Source organism: Oryzias latipes, chromosome 19, assembly GCF_002234675.1.
Source record: "Oryzias latipes chromosome 19, ASM223467v1".
Taxonomy (NCBI): Eukaryota; Metazoa; Chordata; class Actinopteri; order Beloniformes; family Adrianichthyidae; genus Oryzias; species Oryzias latipes.
The window spans coordinates 16,703,835-16,727,521 of NC_019877.2; the positions used below are offsets into that span (position 1 = coordinate 16,703,835).

The window sequence follows — 23,687 nt, forward strand, 5'->3', positions numbered from 1 at the left end:
TTTCCGGCACAATTACATGAACCACAAGGGAAGCTTCATGGGGCTTCTACTCCCATCCCTAGAGATTGTTGTCCAATAACTTTAGGCTCAAATGATTTAAGGTTTGTGTTTTCTTTTGTTCTCTTTCAAAATAATGCATCCATCAGATCTGTTATGTGAAGCAGCTGTTGCATGAGAACAAACTGAGCTCTGCTGGTACACCTTTATTTTAGCCATTGATGCTGCTATTTCGGTCTCCAAATTCAGTTCCTCCTTCCTTTTCCTGAGCTGTTCCTCTTGCTCTTCTAAAGCAAATAAATAATTAAATAAATATCCTGACAGCATTTTGAATCAATACAAGTATTGCAAAATGAACTATCACGATATATCGGCAAAAAAAATGTTTCTAACAGACCTAGTGTTGCGGCTACCTGTGCTTTTATCTCAGTGGGAAACTGATCTAAGTGACTCTTTGAGAGGCACAGGTTGCCGACCCCTAATCTAATGGAAGTAATGGAATGACAGATTCATGAAGCTGACTTACATCTTCCATTAATGTCTTTAAGTTATCAGAGTGAGACTGAACAATCTTAACATTCGCTTGAGTTTGCATAAATTCTTTTTTTTTATTAACTTTATTTATTGAACATTTTTTGTATTAAACAGACATACAGAGTGTATAATGAAATGTCAAAAAAGGCAATGTGTAAAAATAAACACTCAAATGTCAACCCATCCTACCCACCCACCCAACCCCTTCAACAACCCCTAAAGGCCCGTTCACACCGGGAAGAAATATTCGCCAGGCGTTATTCGCATGCGTTTTTCGCCACGTTTTTTGTGTTCACACCCAGGCGATTTTCGCTGACGATGAGCCGAGCGAACCTGCAATTTCATTCCCTGACATTAGATGTCGCTTAATGTAAAACAGAAATACTCCTGTACACAAGGTGGCACTGCGCAACTTTACGATTCTTAAAGTCACTTTTCACTCAGAAGAAGAGAGCAACTATTTACGCGCTTGTCAGAATCATACAAAGAAAACATGAATATTTCAAGCACCAGTTGCTCCAACTGGTGCTTGGTTCGGGGATATTTTAGAATGTCCGTCATTATTTCTTCGCGGCTGTGTAGATGCAACTCGGCGTCTAGCTTCTTCGCTGGTATGTGTGCTCAGAAAGGCAGTTTTGTGTTTGAGCACCCCAAGTTGTGTTTTACTGTAACTTCAGAGGCTCCAGACACGTGTGCAAAAGCGCCGTTCTCATTGGTCGAATAGATTTCGACGTGACGCGTCAAAAAAAAAAACGAACCCGAGGCGTTTTTTTTTTTTTGACGCTTTGACGCGTGGCGTTTTTTCGCGTCGGTGTGCACACTCACATTGGTGCCCTTTGTTTAGTCACGAGGCGTTGAACGTCGTCGAAAATCGCGCACGAAATTCGTCCCGGTGTGTACGAAGTTCCTGGAACATCGGGAGGGACAATGACAGCCACATGCTACAGGTGCTTTGTTCAGAAAATTTCAGATTATTTCATTTTAACACTTCATTGTAAAGATATGGTAATTTATGCTCATTTTCAGCACATACACAGAACTCTATACACCAGTTGTAATAGAGGATGAGGAGGAGTCAGGCAGTGATGCAGAAAGCCTTAGCATTTCAAAAGATACAGAGTAAGAAAGCTATTCTGTTTTCTTTTCTTTTTTTATAATTGGTTGAATGCTTGAACTTTTCATGAAATTCCAGGATTTTTGCCTCCATTGAAATACATGGGGAATCTTTGGTGCAGAAACTAGATTGTTTGATACCCGGCGCTCAGATTCTTTACAAAAATATATTTTTATTGTGCTGTTTTCACTTAATTTATTGTCAACTTTTATATTTTTTTCATTAATTTTATTTTATTATTTTTGGCTAATTATACCCTTTAAGTTTCCTTTTAATTCAGCAATGTGGCATTCAAACATTAAGCTCCTTTTAGTTATTAATGTGTCTTGTTGCGTGCCACATTGCATAAATTGTCTGTGTCTTGGAGAATGGAACAACCATCAGCAGCCAACATAATTGCAAATCTGGCATCCCAGATTGATCACCGTGCCATCAGCAGATTTAACATCTGTCGTTCGGACATTTGGGATGGAGCTGTCAGAGGGTTTAAGCGTGGAACCTTTTCTGAAAAGAAGGATCTTTATGTAAAGTTCTCTGATGATGAAGGGAGGTTGGAAGAAGGTATCGATATGGGTGGCCCAAAAAGAGAATTTCTCTCCCTACTCATGAGAAGGCTAAACCAGAGACCCATTTTTGATGGACCTCCAGAAAGCAGATATCTTGTCTACAATTCAACAGGTACTGTTCAGATAATCCATGTTTTAAAAAAATAAAAGATTTTTTTTAAAGAACTTTGCCAAACAACACTGCAATGTGTATGTATTTATTGAAGATTAATTAACAATTCTGAATTTCTATGAGCAGCTTCAAGAGACAATGAGTACAGGTTGGCAGGGCAGATGATTGCTGTGTCTATCGTGCATGGTGGACCTGGACCAAATTTCCTCTCAAAGGATCTGGTCAGCTACATGTCAGGGCAGTCCAGCTTCAACTCATCTGTAGAAGACATCAAAGATGAAGTTATAGGGACAGTGCTGCAAAAGGTACAAGGGTCACTGATGTTGGTAAAGGCAGATCTGAGGAAGCTCTTAAAGGTCGATATGTAAGGGTTAATGGCAGACGAAGTGTGCATGATCAGAAATTAATGCATGCCGAGGAAGCCTGACGTTCGTGTCGGATGGTTGCTTCCGCGAAGTGTGTTAATTTCTGATTATGCACACTTTGTCTGAAATTAACTTGCATAACTTTTTAAACATTTGAAATGAGAGTTGTCATTTTTCAGATACTGAATGCATCCTCGCTGGAAAGCCTGCAAGACCTAATGCTAAGGCACAGCACAATGCTGCAAAGCGTAGCATCAGTACAGGAAAAGCACTCAGTTGTGAGGGAGTACCTCAGGTGGGACATAATTGAACGGAACCACAGTGCAATTGCAAGGTAGCTTGGTTTTTTACTTTCCTATTTGTAAGGGAACATCTATCAAAACTTTTGACAAAAGTGCTAGTTTCTATCCATATGTGAAGTCATTCTATTCAGTTTTATGTGTGTTTATAACTGGGAAAGGCAAATGACTTAATCCATTTGGGATTTGAACTTTGGTATAAGATATAGTGTGAAACCTTAATGCTGATATTTTAATTATTTGTTACACAGACAGGAAAAAATGGGAATGCTCACTCATTACTTTATCAGATAATCCTACATTTAACCTTTTCATGTGACCTGTTTTTGTATTCCAGATTCAAAGATGGTCTTTATTGCTTGGACTTTTTAACAGCACTGCAGCAGTACCCTGCGGTCATGGCCCCTCTTCTCTGCCATGTGGATAAACGGCTATCTGCTTTGGATATTGAAAATCTGTTCAAACCAGACCTCAGTGAAGCTGGAAGCAACAAGAGAAACCAGGAGGAAAGAACAATCAGCTTCTGGGCAGACTACCTTCTGGATTGTGAAGGTTAGTTTTCTCTCGAAATGTAAAAATCTTATTTCTACAAATTTGGAAGCAAAATTTATGTCATGAATTCTTTTTACTTTTAGAAAGTGACAGCGTTATAACGCTGGAAGACATCTTCATGTTTGCTACAGGAGTGTCCGGCATCCCTCCTGCTGGCCTGGAACCTCTGCCAAACTTCAATTCCTTGAAAGCTCAAGGTTTCCCATGGCAAACACGTGCCAACATTTTAAAGCTCCCTCTGCTGGAAAACTACAACACGTTTAAAGAAAATATGACTTTTGGGATCAGGAACTCTTCCGGATTTGGATGCATTTCATCATAAACCATCAACCATTTCAAAAGATTTAAAAATTCAAAGTATTGTTTTATATATTGTTTTATATATTGTTATACGTACCTTAGTTAGGCAATGTTACAAATTAGCCATGTTCTTAAGTCTTAAGTAGTTCTCAATGGCAGCTTCCCAGTTGAGAGGAGTTGGCAATCCACTTTGTCTCTGCAGCTGACATAGGCGAGCTTCCAGATCCTCATCAGCATCCAGACTAGTTGCAGGTGCCATCTGGCTGCTGAACCGTCTCACAGCCTCTGCGGATGTTGGAAAGCCACAGTTCCTTCCATTGAACCTTGGAGGAAAATATCAAGTGACAACCTTTTGCTGTAATCACACCACAATTTTTGTTCAAATAAATAATTACTTCAAATAAATCAGTTGACTTTGTCATAGTGATATTCAACACTTACCTGTGAGGCACATGGTACATTGCCTCTGGTTTGCCAGATGGGCACTGGGACTGACGAACAGTGCAAATGGTATGAATGTTCCAGAACTGCTTATATTCGTCCAGTTCTTTCTGCAGGACATCCAGGAAGCAGAATCTGACTAAACAGGTGTGCAGATTGCTGCCATTGAAGAGATGTCGCTCCCTCAAGTCACCAAAGAGATCCATCCAGAACTGACTCCTAGTTAAGAGTACACATCTTTTTAACATCACAATAGCCTTTTAAAACGGTGTCCTATTTAAAGAGGTGCTGCAGAAAGAGTGTTTAAATCTTGTGCCCTACTTAAAAAAAATCTAATGGTTGTGTAATGGGACAATTGTGTTTACATCCAGTCTTCCACAGAGGCACAGTGTATTTAATTTAATATATCATTAAGCAAAAATAAATCATATTCAAAAAATAGTTTTAAGAATACTAGATTTCCTTGATTCAGGTCCAACTGTCTATAAAATTATGTTCCAACAATGAAGGAGTAGTGGCGTTAAGAGAATATGGTCAATATGTTTTTAAACCTCAAAAAAAAAAAAAAAAAAAAAAAAAGAAAAGAAAATACAAGATGTCGGCTTAAGTAAAGACAACATAAGTAATTGAGGATAGGGGAGTAGAACCTTTGCTTTCGGAAATAGGACCACCAGCTTTCAACGCGTTGGTTGGATGTAGACGTTCCATACATGTGGCTTTTGGTTCCTGCAAATTCATCTCCATGCTCAGATCTCAGGGAACAGTGAAGGGCAGCCATCAGACCATTTTCTGTGCCACAGTCAGTGCGGAGGCGCTTAGGAATAACACCAAACTCAGCTGCACACTGTATGTACATTTGAACAATGATTGTGGGATCATTGTTGGACTTTCCACATTTGAGCCACACAATTTTTCTGTAGTAGCCATCAATACACCCAGTTATTGCTATTCCAAAAGGTTTAAGTTTATCGTAGCCATCAACGTGCCAGACTTCATTAGGTCCCATTGATCGATAAACTCTTCGAACAAATCTGCGCTTAAATCGGTTTTCCACTCGGATTGGATCAATTTCTGCCATTAGGCGCATGACATCATCTCTTCTGACTACAAAACCGTATTTCTGCTTAAGAGTCTGCCACATTGCTCTGCAGCCAAAAAGCTGGCCTGATCCCTTCAGTTCATCTGTAATTGCTGCCTGTACAATTGAAAGTGGAGTGTAGTTAATCTTCCTGGTCAGGCCAGCATCTTGTAATCTTCTCTTTAGGCTGCTAAGACTCAATGAAATGCTGTGCTTGGTGGCTAGAAAGTCCACTATTCATAACTGTGGCCTTCAGTGAAATACTTGGCAATAAGTTCTTCCACCATTGTAGTGTCAGGGCCTGAGGAGAAGAATTGAGAACACTGAGAGCAACATCTACTGGATATATGTTAGTGGTTTTAAATTACCACCTAAGGTGAATAAAAAGTGTACAAAACAGTTTATAATGTATGTGGAAGTTCTTACTTGACCGTGTTATTAGATGTAAACAAAAAAATTAATAAGTTAACTCTAGCACCATGCAAGAACTATTGACTCTTTGTCATTTGGGTGATATAATAACTCAATTAAATTTCCGTTCTATACCTATGTAGTAAATGCATATATGGTAAGCTTAGTAAGTAAATCTTTTTAAAAAAGAGGACCAAAGTTTAGAGCATTACCTTCACTTGTTGTTCTGGCTTGTTGAGTATCAACACTGTATAGGAAGCTGATATTTTTCCCACATGAACTACAGAATGTCCTTCCTTGGGACACCACTGCAGATGCGCAAAATGGGCAGTACATTGTCACCTATAATAAGACAATAAATTATCAGACTGGCAAACACACAAAATCACTTAACACGACTGGCACAGTATGAATATCATGAATATCATTTGTAGCGTCGATGTTAGTTATTGAAGAAAAATGAGAAATCTGTCGCTTTGAGATTTCTTCCATGCGTGTTCGTATGTCGGGAGAATGACCAGAAAATGCGAACGGAATAAAATTAAGAGGTTTTATTGTCCAAAGAGCTCTAAACAGAATAAAACAGATCGATCTGGGTGTCCAAAATCAAGGCCTGCAATACGTAGGACATTACAATCCGATTCACATACAGCTTGTGTAGACACACAGCTTTTTCCAAAGCATGGCGAATTTCCACACCATAAGTGAGGGAGCTGTGAGCTGAACTTAGGTCCATGCTGTTAGGTAGTGATGGGACGATGATACCTCAAGGAGTGTATTGACACACTAAGCAAACTGTGTCGGCACTGTATTGATACTGTGTTCGTCACCCAATAGTGACCCCTGCAGTAGTTATAAAATCATTGCAGGTAAATACATTCCTTGTTCGTGTAAATGCTAAAACTGAGTTGGTATGTAAAATATAGCAAATTAGAGTGAAAATTTAGAGTTACAATTTTTAAATTTATGTGCACATTTGTCAACTTAACTGTTAAATCATATGAAATAAAAGACAAAAAAGTGATTAGTTCATGAATTTTTATTGAGAAACAAAAGTTTTTGGAGTGTCTTTGCTCCAAGGCGATTTCTCCTCTTACACACCAGCTCCCCAGCCTTGGAAAATGCTCTTTCGCATGGTACAGACGATGATGGTGAGCAGAGAGTTTTAAGTGCAAGTTGATGAAGATGTGGGTATATTTTCTGGTTCCTTTTCCAATATTGCAAAGGTAGCGTTGGACTTCAATAATGGAGTCAGCTGTTGTGTTTCTCGTCTTCTGGGTCTCTGCAACCTCCATATCTATGTTTTCCAGAGATTGTGCCCTAAAAAAATAGTTAATCATTACTTTATTATCACGTGATATATCATTTCACAAAGTGCCCCAGAAATGTATTTTCATACCTGAACTGGGTTCTGACCCATGTGAAGAGCTAGGCTCTTCTTCTCTTGCGTCAGGCTCTTGGCTCCTCATTTCCTCTGCACATTCTGACTGCAGTCTCTTCACCGCTTCACTTGCCTTTTGCTGGCTAACAAATCCATTTTTTTTAAATCTGGGATCTAACAGAGTTGCCAGAGTCATCACACTGAGAGATTCCATGCCGCAAATAGCATCAGTTAGCCGCTTCCTCAGGTTTTCAGCCAGTTGCTGAGCAGCTGTTTTTGTCACTGTTGTGGCCTGACGTTGAAGCTCAATGTGGAGCATTCTCATCATGGGAATGACCTTCGACCCAGAGACCCTTTTTTCCTCAGACAGTTCTCTTGTAGCTTGGTCAAAAGGAGCAAGAACCCTGAGCATCTCTTCAATGATCTGACATTCTTCTGGAGTCAGTGGAGTGATGTCAGGTTTTAATGAGGCCAGTGACACCCAGACTGCCTCCTTCTGCTCAGTCATTCTCTCAAACATTTGGTAGGTACTGTTCCATTGTGTTGGCACCTCATTGATTAATTTATGGCCCTGTGTTCCCAGCTGTTGCTGTATTTGAGTGAGCTTCTCTTTAGCAGTCACGCTCGATCGAAAGTATGTCACGATGTGCCGTGTTTTGTTGCGTATTTCAGTTATTGCTGGGATTTGATCACATGATTTTCTCACAATTAAATTCAGGGAATGGGCTATACAAATGGTGTGCCGTATTTGCAGCATTCGAGCACATGCAGCCATGTTTGCTGCTGCATCAGTGACAAGACACCTGACCTTTCCTGCTATGCCCCACTCCTCCATGAGGCTCCTTTTAACCGTGGCGATGTTTTCTGCTGTGTGTTTTTGAGGAAAATGCTGCACTGCCAAGACTGATGAATAGAGTTCTTGGCTTTCTTTGTCCACATAGTGGCCAGTAACAGCTAGATATGCCTCCATATTCATAGACGTCCACATATCAGCTGTTAAAGTAACAGCAACGGCACTCTGGAGATCCTTTTTGGTTTTCTCCTTTTCCTCCTCATATCTCTGGCTCACCAAGTCCTTGATGGTCTGAAAATAACCATACAAATAATGTTACACTAATAAAATATAGTTATATATTTATTACAAACATATAATAAAAATTTCTTAAACATACCTTTCTGCTTGGTAGAGCATACGAGGGTAAAATAAGCTTCAGGAGCTCCCTGAATCCCTCATTTTCAACAAAGCTGAGTGGCTGACAGTCTTTGATGATCATATTGACGACTGCCTCATCCACTGCTTGCTTGTTAGGAACTGCAAGCAAAAAGGAACTATTTTGTCAAAAGCTTAATAAAAGGAATGTCATTTTACAAACAATTTCAAATAGACATAAGACGACATGGTGGTGTAGTGGTTAGCACTGTCGCATCACAGCAAGAGGGTTGGAGGTTCGACACCAGGCCTTGAGCCTGTCTGTTTGCATGCATGTTTTTTTAGCACAATTTTTAGAGAGAATTTCAACATACCTGGGGTACTGTCACGAGTATCTGCCAATTCTTCATTGCCATGCCGAGCTCTATAATGCCTCAGCATTGATGAAGTGCTCTTATTGATGTAAGATAGCTCTGTGGAGCAGAGCCGACACTTCACCTACAATAACATAAAAAGTTAATTTATCTGAAAACAATTCAAACCTCTTACCAGAACATTGCATTCACTTGTTAAAAAAATAGACACCCTATCTCATGATTACGAGATCAAGATCTCATAATTAAATGATAACATGAATAAAGCAACTGTAAGGCTCTTTAACTGACTATCATATGTATCACAGGTCATTCACTTGATAAACTGATAAAGTGAGTGAATCCACCTTAAAAAATAGTAAAGGAGAAAAAGATTTACCTTGTTTGGCGTCACGAGATCAAAATTATTCCACACCGGGGAAAACTTCCTAGGACGATCCATGATCAAGCAAAACTCCATCCGACAAACCCACGACATGTTGATACAGTTTGTGTCCTTATAAACACACTTTGGCGCGGCACATCCAAACAATACAGTTCCTGTATCGGTCACGTGATTCTTTCTTAAAGCAATACACGCACCGATACGAGGTTTCACTCTTGAGCTCTCGGCACTGTGCTGATGCACCAGTGTCGCTCGTCCTATCACTACTGTTAGGCAGATGTGGGTGTGTTCAAATAAATAGGCTAAATAGGCTCCTCACACTCTGAGACAACCGTGGTCTCTTAGTATTCGGGTCAAGGTAATCAGTGACGTACCAGTTGAATCGCCACAACGTGCGGCTTGTATACAAATGCGGCTTGTGTGTAGAAAAAGTGGTTAATCCTCATTAAATTGGGAGGGTGCAGCTTGTAATCAGGTTCGCTCTATAGCCTGGAAATTACAGTAATCCTTCTTTGACATTCTTTCTGTAGATTTTCTATCTTGTTTTCCAAAGCTTTAACAGTGACTTTGATTGTCTTTTTTCATCTTTATCTTTAACACCAGAGTATGATTTAGAGTTGATTGGCTCCATTTTATTGTTTAAACGTGAAGATAAGTTGATTACTGTCTGCCTTCAAGCGCATACATCTGTTGTGTGTGCTTCCATATCCCAGGTCCAACAATTTTCTGAATGAATCCAATCACTTCCAGTAGTTTCCAATTTCAGAAGTGATCGAATAATCTCCAAGTACTCCAGGCTAATAATTCCACTGATGTCTCTGAGAGTCATAAATTTGTTGATTTCATTGTTATGGCTAAACAGCGTTGAGGGCCGCCGTGGGCTAAGCACCGGCTTCTCTGTCAGACGCGCGTTCCAATAAAAGTCCAAACTTCCGCCTCGCTGCAAAGTATTTATTTCCTTCTTCTGCAGGTTTCCAATCCATACAGCCCAAACTATTGATAAATTAAATACACTAGAAGTGACAAACGTCCAAATTCACACAAGTCAACAAATTATATGATCACCGCAGGGCTCACCCCACTTCCTCATCCATTCATTGTGCGTCACCAGTGAGTCAGTGAGCACCTTTCAAAATGTGCACCACACGTGCCCACACTGACACACCCACAACCTGGCTGATGACGCTGCGCTTCACCTGTGCCACCTCCATTATGACTCCTACACATACTGTTTACAGTCACACACTGAAAAAAAGGAAACACAGCGTCTTTGAATTTACTAAAATAATGCCAGTACATGCAACGCAAATTTATTCATGTTTTTTCTGTTACTTTAATAGAAACAAGTTAATCCTACGTGATTGAAAAACTGTTTCATTTTCTTGTTTCTATTGTGTTGCCTTTAAGTAATTAAATAGAAAAAGTGAACGTGATGTAATCAATTTCCTTCAAAACCGGAAACGGAAATACATTCAAACCAAAATGGTACGGCCCTAACTTCAGCAGAAGAAAACGTGTCTGTGGAGCGGGAACTTCAGCTGGCTTGTCCTTTCACTGCTAATCAAGAAGCAAAAGGTGAAAAGGTAAGTTTATTAACAATGATATACGCAACTATACCATTCCTGTCGATTATATAATCCCGCGTTTTTATTCTTATTTTTATTTTACTACTTTATAGTTCTATGGCTAACTGTAACACGTTTTGCCGTGGTTAGCATAGCAGCAGCTTGTACCTTCCCACAATACACACACCCGCGGCGCTAGCTAAAAGAAATTGAAAAAGCTATTGGTTTTGTCTCTCGTCGTGTTGCAAAAATCATTTTTACTAAAGGGTGTTGTTTTAGACTTGTGTTAAAGTCGAGCGTGCACAAACTCTGGGCGCTAAGAGAGCAACGCTTAGCGCGAAAAGTGTAAAGAAGAAGAATCCATCAGCACTTGGAATAAAACGTGGAGAGGTGGGGGGGGGGGGGGGGGGGGTTCGTGCGGCAATCAGTTCTGTGCCTGGCGGGGGTTGGGGGGCTTCTGGGTGATGAGAAAAAAAAATCTTGCGCGTGGAGTTTTTAGCGTGTGTGTGTGTGTGTAGTCATCAGATGTAAAAATGCAACAACATATTTAGAGTGAATTATTTGCTTTAGGTGTGGTTGACAATGAGAAGTACTAAACTAAATTTTAGGAATGGTTATAAAACATTTGTTTAAGTGCACTGGGGAAATATTGTTTGGCGAGAAATGGTTCTTAAAAATATTACATTTCTAGTCTGCAAAAAACAATCATGGAAAATAAAGGTTACTCGCTATATCAACAGAGAGTAAGTTAAAATTGTTTTACTTTGAATCATTACCAGAAGAGCTAAAGTTTCAGCGTAGCTTTCAGCGTTTTAATCAATTTAGGCTAAAACATCAGTTAATTCCATGAAATAAAAAAAATAGAAGCAAACAAATGTATATTTGAGGAGTAAAGATATTTTAGCAAAGGAGACATGTTTTGGAAGCATTTTTTGGTCACATGTTAAGCAGAATGTTGTATTGTTTTCTGTCTACTTTGACATGTTTTAGTTATGTACACAGTTCCATGTTCAGTGATGTTTCTAAAGAAAATGTCCTTTTGCACAGGTCATCTTCTGACACGTCCAACACACAGACTTGTAAGGGTAAGTGTTGTTGCTTTCTTCAAAGCTTCTTTTTGATAATTCTTAATGTGTGTGTGTGCATGCGTGCAAATACACTGTTAAAGAACAAATTTGGTTAATTGTCATCTCAAAATTGTCATCTCATGTGTTGCAGGTTGAGGTAGTGGGATTCATGTGGCGTTGTAAGGGGTGCACAGAAACTAAAACAAGTAGGTCTGAGCTTTTACAGCACTATAAATTAAAACATCCACATTTTGGGCGTAGTTGTCGTTTTCCATGTACATACCAGCAATGTCCTTGTACATTTCAGACATGGAATGCCCTAATTGTTCACCAAAGTAAAATACATTGTACACCTACCTATCAAAAGGATGTAATATTCAGCTGTCAGCATTGTGCTTGTTGTGATTTAACATCAGAAAGGGATTATTTTGCTCATGTAAATGCTCATCTCAAAAGAAATGAGACGGTTGTTTGTATGTTTTTAGGCTGTGACTTTAAAACAAACATTTACTGTACTTTTAAGTCTCACAAAAACCGTAAACACAGCCATCACACCTTGGTGGATTTTAAACCAGGTGTTGTTCTAAGTAGAGTACCCTCTGTGAATGAGTTAGAGACAGACAGTCAGGAACTGCTGGATCAGTCAGATAGTTCTATTCCTTCAACTAGTCATCAAACCAAGGATTTGGAGAAGGAAATAGAGCAAGGTTTTGCTGCTGCTTTGCTTAAGTTGGAACACCTGGTCCATGTGCCAAGCACAGCAGTGGATGTGTTTCTAGAGGAAATCCACAGTTTTATTGGTTCGACATCTATTCCACTATCCTGTGATGTGCTCCGTGACATTTTGCATCAGAGAAACCTTTCTGTGGATGAAGTCACAGTTGGAGAGATTGTTAATGCAATTTACTCTACCAATCCTGTGCAGAGATCCATACAAAAAGGTGGCCCTTTGAGTACTGCTTATCTACGTAAGCAGTATTACAAGCAGAAATTCAATGTTATTGAACCAGTTGAATACATTCTTGATGCAAAAAACAAACACAGTTTCCAATATGTCCCATTACTCAAGTCCTTAGAGCAGTTATTGAATAAAAAAAGAAATCATTGATAAAGTTGTTGAAAGTCAACAAAGTCAGGATGGCACACAATCTGGAGTGTCAGGTCAGTACATGTCATCAAAAGATGGTGCCCTATTTGGAGCAAACAGTTTCCTTGCTGGAGAAAAGCCAAAGATTATCCTAAATCTATATGTGGATGACTTTGAGGTCTGCAACCCTCTTGGCACCTCCAGGAAGAAACACAAGCTTTGTGCTGTTTATTGGACATTGGCTAACCTGCCTCCTGGGTCTCATTCCTCCTTATCATCCATCTATTTGTCAGTTTTGTGCAAAACTGACTATGTTAAAACCTACGGTTACGACAAGGTTTTTGAGCCTCTCCTACAAAATTTGAAAACACTGGAGGAGCATGGTGTTTATGTTCCCCTGTTAGGTGAGTCTCTTAAAGGCACAGTATTCAGTGTGGTGGCCGACAACCTGGGAGCGCACCGTGTTGCAGGGTTTATGCAGAGCTTTTCGGTGGAATATTATTGCAGATTTTGCACTGGGAAAAGCAGTGACATTCAAGTACACTCTGTTGCATCTGGGGCTTTCAATCTTAGAACTAAGGAACTTCATCAAGTTCACGTGAAACAAGCCCAGGATACAGGGACAAGTTGTTATGGAGTGAAAAATGAATGCGTCTTCACAAAAAATCTATCTCACTTTCATGTCATTTTTGGAAATCCTCCTGATCTTGCCCATGATCTTTTCGAAGGTATCATCCCAGTGGAGTTGGCTCATTGTTTGAATTTGCTTATTTCCAAAAGGTTTTTCTCATTGGCTGACCTAAACAATGCTATTCTAAGTTTTCCCTATAAATGGGCTGACAGGACAAACAAACCACATGTTGTGTCACAAAGTTTCTCCAGCACGAAGACAGTGGGAGGGAATGCACATGAAAACTGGAGCTTGCTCCGCTTTTTGCCCTTTTTGGTTGGGTCACGTGTACCTGAACATGAACCTGCGTGGCTTGTGCTTATGGATCTTAAAGATATCACAGAGCTTGTTGTTGCCCCTGTTCACAGTGATGACTCAATAGCATTTTTGGAAAGTAAAATAATTGAGCACAGGCACAGACTTAAAGAACTTTTCCCTGATTTGAGATTGTTACCAAAACACCATTACTTGGAGCACTATCCGCAGATGATCAAGCTGTTTGGTCCAGTTGTTGGGCAATGGACGATGCGCTTTGAAGCTAAGCATAGCTTTTTCAAACAGGTTATGAGACACACAAGTTGTTTCAAGAATGTCGCCCTTTCTTTATCCTTAAAACATCAGATGATGATTTCTTACCATCTGAGTGCACCACATCTATCTAAGCCAGACCTTGAGGTTTCAGCTGTATCCACTCTGCCTGTGGACTTGCTCAATGAAAACATAGCACAAGTCATCCAGCAAAAGTTCCCTGGCACACATGAAGTCCACTTAGCACAGTGTGTGACAACCAAGGGCTTTACTTACAGAAAAGGGATGTTACTGGCTCACAGAGCAGCAGGTGGATTGCCAGAATTTTCTGAAATTGACCAAATATGCATTGTACATGATTGTGTGTTCTATGTTGTCAAAGAGCTGTTTGGTTGGTATAGGGAGCATTATAGAGCCTTTGAACTCAGCCCAGCACCTAAACGAACATTCACTCTTGTAGAAATCTGTGACATCCTTGATGCATATCCGCTTGTTGACTACAAAGTTGGATCAGCACGCATGGTGGCTTTAAAAAGACATATAGAACTAAAAGGTGGGTCTTGATCTGTGCATTAATACCATGTTTTTAGTCTGTAAAACATTTTATTAGCAAATATGCATGTCAGTAGTTGTTACAATTTATAATGAAATTCAAACTTTATGAAGGTGTGATGTTATTTATTTATTTATCTGTGCAGAGTAAAAGACATGAACATGGCGACTAACATCCCAAAGGCTGTGATTCTGAAGATTATTTTGCCTGATGATAGCTGCCAGAGATTGACTCTTTCCAGAGGACTCCCTGCATCTATTGAAGACCTTATCGATGAAGTAAAGAAACAGTGTGGACTGGATGGCAGCCTTAAACTTCAGTTTATGGATTCTCTGTTTGGAAATGAGTTCCTCAACTTGACTTCAGTTTCTGAAGTGGAAGACAAAGGTACTCTCAAAGTCATTCGTGTGTCAAAACCCACCGCAATGCACAGTAAGGAAAGTTCTGTTTCCAACCCACTGCAAGGATCCAGTCCTCCCTCTACAAATCATTCATTCCCGTCCAGTGGATCTGTGGACACAGATATCTTGTCATCCAGCGAGTCTTCAAGTTCACGTTCTTCTTGGCCTGCTTTTTTTCATGTGCCAAAGTTTTCCTATGATGCTGAACTACAACTTCAGCAGGCAGGCTTTACTTATGTTCAGAGTGGTACTGTGCTTATTCCAGATCCCAAGCTGAAGTCTGCCATCCTTGATGGCCTGGTGCAGGAAATTGTGCAGTATAAGGTCTATGTGAGTGATAAAGAGATGGATCAAGTTGCCCACAGTCTTATCCAGAAGCATCCATGTTTAACTGAGAGGGGATCCTCAACTGGATATGGTGGGTGGAAGACTAGTTTAAAATATAAACTGTCAAACTATAGAACCCAGCTGAGAAAACTAGGTTGCCCAGAAGTGACTGTGAACACTTTAAAGAACAAACCTGCTGGAAAGCGCACTGCAGCCTTTGGGGTTAAAAAGGCTAAGAGAGCAGAGGTGAATTTTTGCCCAATGTATCCATCAGAAGAAACTGAGGACAGTCTGGAGGCCATGCAGAAATCTCTCCTCTTAGACATGAAGAAGAAGAACAACCGGGACGTAGTAAAAAACAAGATGGAACGCACGTTTGCCCATAGAAGACATGAAGTTGTCCGGGATGCACCGATGGTGAAAGATTTCATGGCAAGGTGGCCTGCTCTGTTTGATGTCATTGAGGTAAGACTTTCTTATATCTATGTCACATGAAAGAAAATGTATTTTTTTACTTTGTATTCATAGGTGTGTTTCTTCCCTGACAGATTAATGCTGAATTCAAAAGAATCACCACGGTTCCACTACAGTCCCAGTTTATGTCACAACTAGACATCTACTCTGAAAACCTGACGGGTCTGTTTAAAAAAAGAGGTGGTCAACTTGGACAAAGGCTCAAAACAGTTTTAGCAGAAATGGATCAAGTAGGTGGAAATATTTATCAAATTTTTACAATGTTATATGAAATCTTAGTCAAGTCATATAATTTCTTAATTGTAAGCAGCCTCACTAATTTCATTCTTAGATTTGATGTATGTGCATTAAAGTTGTCAATGATTTGTTTAGTTTCTTTTCACTTTTACTACTATGCATGTTCTACAGTTAAAAGACATAGTCTCCCTCCAACTATATATTTTATGTTACCAGTGGTCTTTTAATTATGATTATGCTGTTTTCAACAAAATACAAAAAGCATGTGTTGATTTTGAGTCATGGTTTCTGCAGAGCGGCAGGGGTTCTTTAGAAATTCGGCTCTGAGTTTTGGGCTGGACTGGGAATTCACTTTCTCTTATTTCCCTTCAACCCTTTGTCTGCAGTCTATTCCGCTAATTTATAGCACTTCTCAAGCTTACATTAGCAAAGCAAAAAAAATGGCACGCAATAGTGGAGGTATTGAGTAGTACAGTTTTAGCCAGAGACCAGCTAGGATTAGGAAAACAATTGATCTATTTTTATGATTTGCAAGTGGATGCATCCGAATTTTAACAGAGACTTTGGTCCACCCATTTCAGTGGATGCATCACAAACCTGGGATTTTTCAAACTGCTGGTTTTTATCTGTTCCTGATCAATCACGATTTCAATGAAGAAATACTAAGAAATGCAGTTTCTAATCTTAAAATATTTTATAATTGTCCTTCATAATAGAAATGCTGTGAGAACATGTTAAAAACACCCAAAACACAATTTTCATTGGAGTGGTTATTTCTAAAGGTGAATAACAAATATATCTCCTTTTCCAGTGTAATGATATAGATGCCAGACGAGAGTGCATTATTAAAGGAGTCTGCATTTACATGGGTGAAGATCCAGAAAACCTGGTCCAGGAATATGAGGTATGTATATCTTTTGTTTAGCTAATAAATTTCTTAAGTGCTGGACTTAACAAAATGTTCTTTAACAGTCCTTCATTTTCTATCCAACTGCTTAAGGCCGTGTTGCAATGCCACCACCTACAATCTTTTTTCACATCGTGAATGACCAGTTTTCGTCCATAGACAAGTTGTACGTGGCGGCAGTGCGACGCGGCCTTAAAGGAAGTGTATGTCTTCCTGTATTTATTAACTATCTACCACTGTAAAATATTGTGTATTTGTCAATGTAAATGTAATATTTCTTTTTGACTAACATCTTGCCCGTATATTTGGCACAGAGCATGGATGAAGACTCTATTAATGATGCCATTGAGGAAACCTGCGTGGGTATTTATGTCCTGAAGGAACAAGCTTCGAGTGCCGAGGGTAAAGACATTGGAGTTGTCTTGGAGGGCATCAAGTTGCTACAGAATCTGGAAAATGTGCCAATGGCCGTCGCCATGCTGTTTGGATTGATGTATGCCCTCAACCTCAGCTATCCGCAAAACCTCCGTTACACGTTTGAGGTACTTCAAAAGATAATAATGGAACTGAACGAAGGAGAACTTTCCAACAAGGTTCGTGCTCTGAAAAACAGACTCTTTCAGTGACAATATCAGAGGCCCCGGACAGTGAGCAGTGTCTTCAGACATTCACCACAGAGGGTGTTATGTCCTCACCTACCAGTAGTACTTCTTTTCCATTGTTAAGCATTTGTTACCACTGTTAAATGCATTTTGTGCAATGTTTGATTCTATGGTTTAAAAGCTTTAGATTTTAATAACAAAACTGTTTTAAATTCCTATTTGTTTACAATTCTTTAGGAGTATTCTTTTTCCACTCAGGTATATTTTCATGGCACTTAACAGTGTTTACTTTTAAGAAACATACCTGACAATGCACTTTGTTTTTTGTCTTGATACAAGGTTCAACCGTCTTAATTTAGAAGTTTATCACAACTGTGAATGTTCTGAATACAGAATTGCTTTGTGATGCCAGTCTTTAGGTGTGAAACGGACAAAGGGTCCGGAAAACGTAGCATTTTCTTTAGAATTGCACTACTAAAGGTGATATGCCCTTATTTGCCAGCACTACTTAAGTTCCATATTTAACATTTAATTGCATGGTATGCAATATTTTTGTGTTTTCTCAGGTAAGTTTAAAGATTTTAATGGAATAACTTTTGAGATTCTTCATTGATATATTTTTAGTTTGATATTTTAGAATGCACAGTATGCACATAAAAAATTGATTTATGTACAATCTTAATTGTTTGCAATTATGATGATTTTGTTTTTCCTTTGGTATATTTGCACTGGCAACAGTTGTTTACTTTTGAAATACCTGACAATGCATTTTCCATTTTGGTTTTACAGCTGTCTTAATTGCTGGCAACTCAATTTTCTGAATACAGAATAGTTTTGATACCATCTCTTTGTGTGATTGCAAGTCATTTGAAATGTCATATCATGTACACTTTAACATGTAACCATTTAAAAAAAAAAACTATTTTGATGGGGAGTTTAAAAAATTGCTTTGGTATAGGACATAATGAAAACACTAGTTTTGTAGCTTTAAATAAGAAACAACTATTTTTAAAATATCAAGTTGGAGTTATTTTTAAGAATTAAGTTTGCTGCACATGGTAAAATCATTCTAACAATACACAATAAACTGGGTTTATATTTTCAACATTTAACACATTGAATGAACATGATTCTTTTGAACTATCTAACACAATTCATTCAAATAATCTAACATGATTCCCTTAAAATATCTAACATGATTAAAATGATTTGGTTTTACAAATAAATATTAATTGTGAGAAAGAAGAAAATTGTGTTGGTTCTACACATACCAATTGTGTGGGACCGATGTACACATTAAAATCATGTAAATTCAAAGAAATATTTTTTTCAGTGCAGTCATTACACTGTTTCTAATTATATTTCCTCCAATTTCAGGATTCCTAAATGTGACTGAGTGCTTTGATGGAATACACATTCCTATTGAAGTTCCTTCAGTCAATAAAGCAGACTATGTTAACAGGATGTCAATGCATAGCATCAATGTGCAGGTAACAATATATTATAGTTGTTAAATCTTTTTATCATACTTTAAATCATACTGATTACTGTTTGTTACTATCTGGGTAATATGTGATGCCACCCACATCATCACAAACATTGAAGCCAAATGGCCAGGATCTGTTCATGATGCCAGCATTTTTAGAGAGTCATCATTGTGCCCAAATTTCACCAGGGTATAATTTACCTTACTTTCTGTTTTAATACAATGTCATGCATTTAAATGTTACGCAAATTATGCACTTTAACTGCCATTATAGGACATTTCAAAGTATACCTGCTTGGGGACAGGGGGTAAGCCTGTCTGCCATGTCCAATGACCCTCTACCCTGAACCCCAGCCTGGACAACACGTACAATTCAACCTGGCCCACAGCAGAACCCGGGTCAGGGTGGAGATGACAAACGGCATTCTGAAGGCAATATTTCAGTGCCTACATGGGCTCTGGGTCAGGCTAGAGAGGGCATGCGATATTACAGCTGCATGTGTTGTTCTTCACAACATCGCCACAATAAGAGGTGAGAGGGCCCTGCCACCACTTCTTGATGAAGATGGCCAAGTGGATGCCCCATTGAACCCAGCTGACCAAAGAGATGGCAGGGTGGTACAGGACATGATTAGCCAAAATTATGTAAAAATAAGATTAAGGGTCAAAGGCTCTTTATTTGCTGTAATAAAAAAAGTTAATTTATTGCTTTATATTCTATTCAACAAATAACAGAATGTTAACATACTGTTTCTAACCTTAAACTGGTGCTCCAGCAATTCAATTTCAAGACTGGTCTTTTTGACGTTAACTTGTAAAACGTCCATATCAAGGTCACATTTTCTAATTTGCCTTAGAAGCTGGACTTTATTCAGCTCACTGGTAGGCAGCTACAAAGAAAAATCAATTCCCAGATAATTGGAATTTGACAGTTGCAATATAAACCAAATATTAACATGAGTTGTAGCTGCAGAAATGTTCTTACTGTCATGGTGCCTCTGTCAGACTCCTCCCCCTCCCCTCTCTGCTTGGCTCCTGATGCGACTCAGCTGCGGCCACTTACCTCATCACCTGCCTGCTTACTTAAGGAGCTCCAGGATCAGCATTCCTCGCCAGTCCGTTGCCCCTGATGGTGGTTAACATGATCGTCACGTTCTTAGCCCTTGTTTCAAGCCTTTGCCTAAAATCTTGCTCTTACCTGTCTCCAGGAATTCATTGCCACGAGTGGTCGCCTGAGTCTGCAGCCCTTCTGGAACACAGCCTCGTCATAGCCTCCTGTCAAGCCACGAGCCTCTGCCGTTCCCTTAATCCACCACGAGCCTCTGCCGAGCCTTCAGCCCTTCACAAGCTGCGGTCGCAACCACCAGTGACGTCACAAGCCGACGAAAACCCAACATCTTCTTCGTGGGTCCTCCCCGGAGTCTGCCGCTTCATCAACAGCCCTCAAAACAAAGATCTGAATATTAAACCCTTTTCAAACCATTACAGAACTCACCTGCGTCTTCTTCTGGGTTCCAGCGTCTGGGTCTGTTTAGTTCCGTTAGCCATGACACCTACACTGCCAAGATTCATGGTGGAGGTGACCCTCATCTGCATTTACATCTATAGCAATATTCTGTAAAATTGCAATGACTATAATTATCTCTTGAAAAAATAAAAATTAGGGGGGGGGGGGGGGCATCATATACCTCGATGGGTCTCGCTGTGTCAGTTTTTTGTTACAGCAGAAGTGGTCTCTTCACCTTCACCCTGCAGTGAAAATATGTCATTATACTTTATCTAGCAAACAGAAAAATAAAGATCTAAAAACAATTATAACTTACAATTATGACTGAGTGTAGTGGTGCAGGAGGCTCCAGTAATACAAACTGACCATCAGCATCTGCAATACAATAAAACGAATAGAATTTTCAATGTATATTGTCAAACAAACACCTAGTAAAGGAAAATTAGAAAACAGTATACATTTTATGCAGTGATATAAAATCAAATATAAAATCAAAATGCATTACATATAATAAAAAATATAAAATCAGAATGCATGACTCATTGAAGTAGGGACTGTAAAATGGATTCCAAATGCCTTATTTAAATTGTAAGTGTATTTAAAGTGTAAGATTTATTTCTTATACTGTTTATATTCAGTCAGTGTAAGTTAGCCTTGCTGTCTTGAATATCCCTGTGGGTTATTGCCTGAAATACAAAGTATGTTTTAGTTATTTATTCATTTCTGTAATGATTTTGATAAATCTCTGTGAATCCTTTATTGCTTTGACTGCAATGCTGGAAATACATCAATTATTCTCATTTATAAACATGATAGATTATTCACAACTTCACTTTTTTGATGAAGTACAAAGTATATTTTAGCTACATTAAACAAAAACAACAAAAAAGAAAATAAAGGAAAAAATAAAAATTGCCATAAAAAATCTACTTTGTTTAGACAAAGAATTACAAAAGTGATCCTTAAACAGGCAATTGCTGTGGGTTTTTCTTCTTTAAAAATATTTGCACCAACAACAAGTATAAAACACATGGCAGTGTAAAAAGAAAATGTTTTCAACATACAGACAGTGAGTTACCCTCACTGTTGGGTGTTATTGTTGTCTCTATCATATTTGAAAAAAATAAAATAAAAAAAAAGAAGAAAGAAAAGACAATGGGGAAAAAGCAGTTAAACTTTTCATTCATGTAAATAATATGTCCACTTGGTGGATTTAGCTAACTTTTGCTTACTTTTCTGTGGTTTACCGGATTCGTCTGGGATGTCTTCTTCACCATAGCAGCTCTAAAGCGGTAAAAAGACGGAAGTATGTCATCATTATTTTTAAATAAACGCCTTTCTTTGATTTTCCCAGAAAGACGTGCGACTCAAACGTGCACTGAACAACAGACTTTATCATTTAGGCTACGCGCTTTTTTTACTGCAGCCTCTCTCCTGGTAAGTAACAAAAATGATTGTAGATTTTCATTACAAACTTTGAAAAGTTATACATTTTTGAAATAACTGAAATTGTTGCAGTTTAAAGTAGCAGACATGCTCTAACGTCACGTTTCAATTCAAACACAGAGCTGCTTGAGATCACGAGGTTAGCTTCTTTGTAACATTTGATCAGTTTAAATATTTACATATCATTCTTCCAATAATTTAAAAAAATGTCAATTAATGTAAAGGGTTTAATAAAAAGCTTAGTGACCGGTCATGTCGGCATCATTGATTGATCAAAGGTTGTGAAAACAGTAATCATTAAGGTAAAGGACACAAGTCACTCACTGTGCATGTATATTTTTGACTGAAATTCAAACTGTTGCGGCGCAGCTCAAAGCGCTCTGGATTAATGCAGTCGTTCACCTTAGGTTAGACATACTACATTCAAGTGCGCTGGGAATTTGCAGATTTACTCGGCCCGACCTACTCAACAAAAACAGACACTCAGGGTGTATTCAGTATTAAAAGTAAATATTTAGCCTTGCTATTTTACATCTTTTCCCGACATTATATTAAAATAAGTACATGTTTGGAACAACAGTTACAAAAAAAATAAAATAAATAAGGTTAAGGTGTGAACTGTTTGTATGTTTAAAGCATGAGCAATATTATGCAAAGGAGTATGAATCATTCCTGAAACAACACAAAACTCGGAAAGAAAAGATAAATAATATGAACAAAAATCTGTTCTTTGGAATGCTGCTTTTTACTGTTTTGTTGAGAACCTAAAACAAATTTGTCATGACACTTTGTATGCTGTAGAAGTGTATCATATTAAAGATTGTTGTTTTCACTGCTGTCTTGTTTGTCTTTAAATCTGCCACATGTTACAAGAAGTAATCAGGCCAGAATATGTTGTTACAATGCAGTTACTTCACCTTTACCAACAAGTTAGCATTGTCTCCTTTGATAAGGTCAGAAGACCAAGTGTGTATGTACACTGTGCGGGAAGGTAATACGTGAACATACCCAGCATTTACTACTAAAAGTACCAAGTAATAAAGTGGAAATAAATTCAAATTCAAATTAATTTTATTTATAAAGCACCTTTCATGTCAAACAGACAGCTCAAGGTGCTTTCCATAAAAAACAAACAAGAATACAAAAAAAACAAACCCCACACATGAAGTAAAATAATAAATAAGCCCCTCAAAATAAAACACACAAAAACAAGCACAAGTAAAAGAGAAATAACAGAGCTTAAGAAAAGAGAACCCAGAAGGCGCCGTCCGCCCTGTCCTCCTGTTGGCCGGGGTGTCAGCATCTAAGCAACACAAGCACAACTCATCCCCAGCACCCCCCACCCCAGAGACCCCCAATCCCCAGGCCCAGAGCACCAAACGTGGGCGCACCAGGCCCGTCAGCCCGGGGAGTCGGAACAAGAGGTGCCAGAGGGCAAGCATGGACAGAATCTCTTCGAGCCCGAACATTAACACCCTGGCCAAGGGTGAGAAAACACTCAAACAGTCTAAAATGTAAAAGTAATAAAATAAGAAAGTTAAAATATAAAAACAGGTAAAATATGCAAATATTAATTAAAATAAGATAAGATGTTTTAGTGCCTAAAAAAGTCTTAAATATAAATTAGAATAAGTTAGAATATAAAAAGACTAAAAGACATTAAACAAATAAATATTTGATAAAACAGCATATAAAATATAAGAGTAAAAATACCACATATAAGATCTAATTAAAAGCTAAGTTAAATAGATGAGTCTTTAGTTTCTTTTTA

General features: G+C 38.6%; 3 protein-coding genes and 1 long non-coding RNA gene across 6 annotated transcripts; 2 read left to right on the forward strand and 2 right to left on the reverse strand.

Annotated features, from left to right (window-relative positions):
* The first annotated feature begins 1,600 nt into the window (after positions 1 to 1,600).
* LOC111946463 lies at positions 1,601 to 2,538 on the forward strand. The gene is made up of 3 exons (XR_002872185.1): positions 1,601 to 1,650; positions 2,013 to 2,323; positions 2,450 to 2,538. It is a non-coding gene; the product is annotated as an uncharacterized LOC111946463 (long non-coding RNA).
* LOC111946462 lies at positions 2,475 to 5,682 on the reverse strand. Its single transcript, XM_023949821.1, has 4 exons — positions 4,928 to 5,682; positions 4,281 to 4,499; positions 3,937 to 4,162; positions 2,475 to 2,581 (listed from the first exon to the last, which is right to left on the reverse strand). The coding sequence occupies exons 1-3, from the start codon at positions 5,419 to 5,421 to the stop codon at positions 3,952 to 3,954; spliced, it is 924 nt and encodes a 307-aa protein (XP_023805589.1). The 5' UTR covers positions 5,422 to 5,682; the 3' UTR covers positions 2,475 to 2,581; positions 3,937 to 3,951.
* Positions 5,683 to 6,790: 1,108 nt separating this feature from the next.
* On the reverse strand, positions 6,791 to 9,313 carry LOC110014870 (zinc finger BED domain-containing protein 4-like). The gene is made up of 5 exons (XM_023949780.1): positions 9,054 to 9,313; positions 8,675 to 8,798; positions 8,323 to 8,462; positions 7,169 to 8,234; positions 6,791 to 7,089 (listed from the first exon to the last, which is right to left on the reverse strand). The coding sequence occupies exons 1-5, from the start codon at positions 9,150 to 9,152 to the stop codon at positions 7,067 to 7,069; spliced, it is 1,452 nt and encodes a 483-aa protein (XP_023805548.1). The 5' UTR covers positions 9,153 to 9,313; the 3' UTR covers positions 6,791 to 7,066.
* Positions 9,314 to 10,299: 986 nt separating this feature from the next.
* LOC110014869 lies at positions 10,300 to 18,368 on the forward strand. 3 transcript variants are annotated; one of them, XM_020702034.2, is made up of 8 exons: positions 10,300 to 10,642; positions 11,672 to 11,709; positions 11,843 to 11,897; positions 14,437 to 14,529; positions 14,675 to 15,722; positions 15,806 to 15,961; positions 16,780 to 16,872; positions 17,190 to 18,368. In XM_020702034.2, exons 5-8 carry the CDS (start codon positions 14,685 to 14,687, stop codon positions 17,499 to 17,501), a joined length of 1,599 nt encoding a protein of 532 aa, XP_020557693.2. In that variant the 5' UTR covers positions 10,300 to 10,642; positions 11,672 to 11,709; positions 11,843 to 11,897; positions 14,437 to 14,529; positions 14,675 to 14,684; the 3' UTR covers positions 17,502 to 18,368. The 3 variants fall into 3 exon arrangements, 2 of the variants coding, with proteins under 2 accessions (XP_020557693.2, XP_023805500.1); XR_002872178.1 differs by having other exon boundaries at positions 11,843 to 14,529; positions 17,190 to 18,367; XM_023949732.1 differs by lacking the exon at positions 14,437 to 14,529.
* The last annotated feature ends 5,319 nt before the right edge of the window (positions 18,369 to 23,687 follow it).

What these genes read in the sequence shown, in the direction of transcription:
- LOC111946462 (XM_023949821.1), bottom strand. Translation starts at nt 5,421, where the DNA reads ATGTGGCAGACTCTTAAGCAGAAATACGGTTTTGTAGTCAGAAGAGAT. An exon ending in TCCTATTTCCGAAAGCAAAG is followed by an intron (nt 4,500 to 4,927) that starts GTTCTACTCCCC and finishes ACTCTTAACTAG; the next exon opens with GAGTCAGTTCTGGATGGATC. An exon ending in ATGTACCATGTGCCTCACAG is followed by an intron (nt 4,163 to 4,280) that starts GTAAGTGTTGAA and finishes TTTTCCTCCAAG; the next exon opens with GTTCAATGGAAGGAACTGTG.
- LOC110014870 (XM_023949780.1), bottom strand. Translation starts at nt 9,152, where the DNA reads ATGTCGTGGGTTTGTCGGATGGAGTTTTGCTTGATCATGGATCGTCCT. An exon ending in ATGCTCTACCAAGCAGAAAG is followed by an intron (nt 8,235 to 8,322) that starts GTATGTTTAAGA and finishes GGTTATTTTCAG; the next exon opens with ACCATCAAGGACTTGGTGAG. An exon ending in TGGGTCAGAACCCAGTTCAG is followed by an intron (nt 7,090 to 7,168) that starts GTATGAAAATAC and finishes CTATTTTTTTAG; the next exon opens with GGCACAATCTCTGGAAAACA.
- LOC110014869 (XM_020702034.2), top strand. Translation starts at nt 14,685, where the DNA reads ATGAACATGGCGACTAACATCCCAAAGGCTGTGATTCTGAAGATTATT. An exon ending in CTCTGTTTGATGTCATTGAG is followed by an intron (nt 15,723 to 15,805) that starts GTAAGACTTTCT and finishes CTTCCCTGACAG; the next exon opens with ATTAATGCTGAATTCAAAAG. An exon ending in TTTTAGCAGAAATGGATCAA is followed by an intron (nt 15,962 to 16,779) that starts GTAGGTGGAAAT and finishes CTCCTTTTCCAG; the next exon opens with TGTAATGATATAGATGCCAG.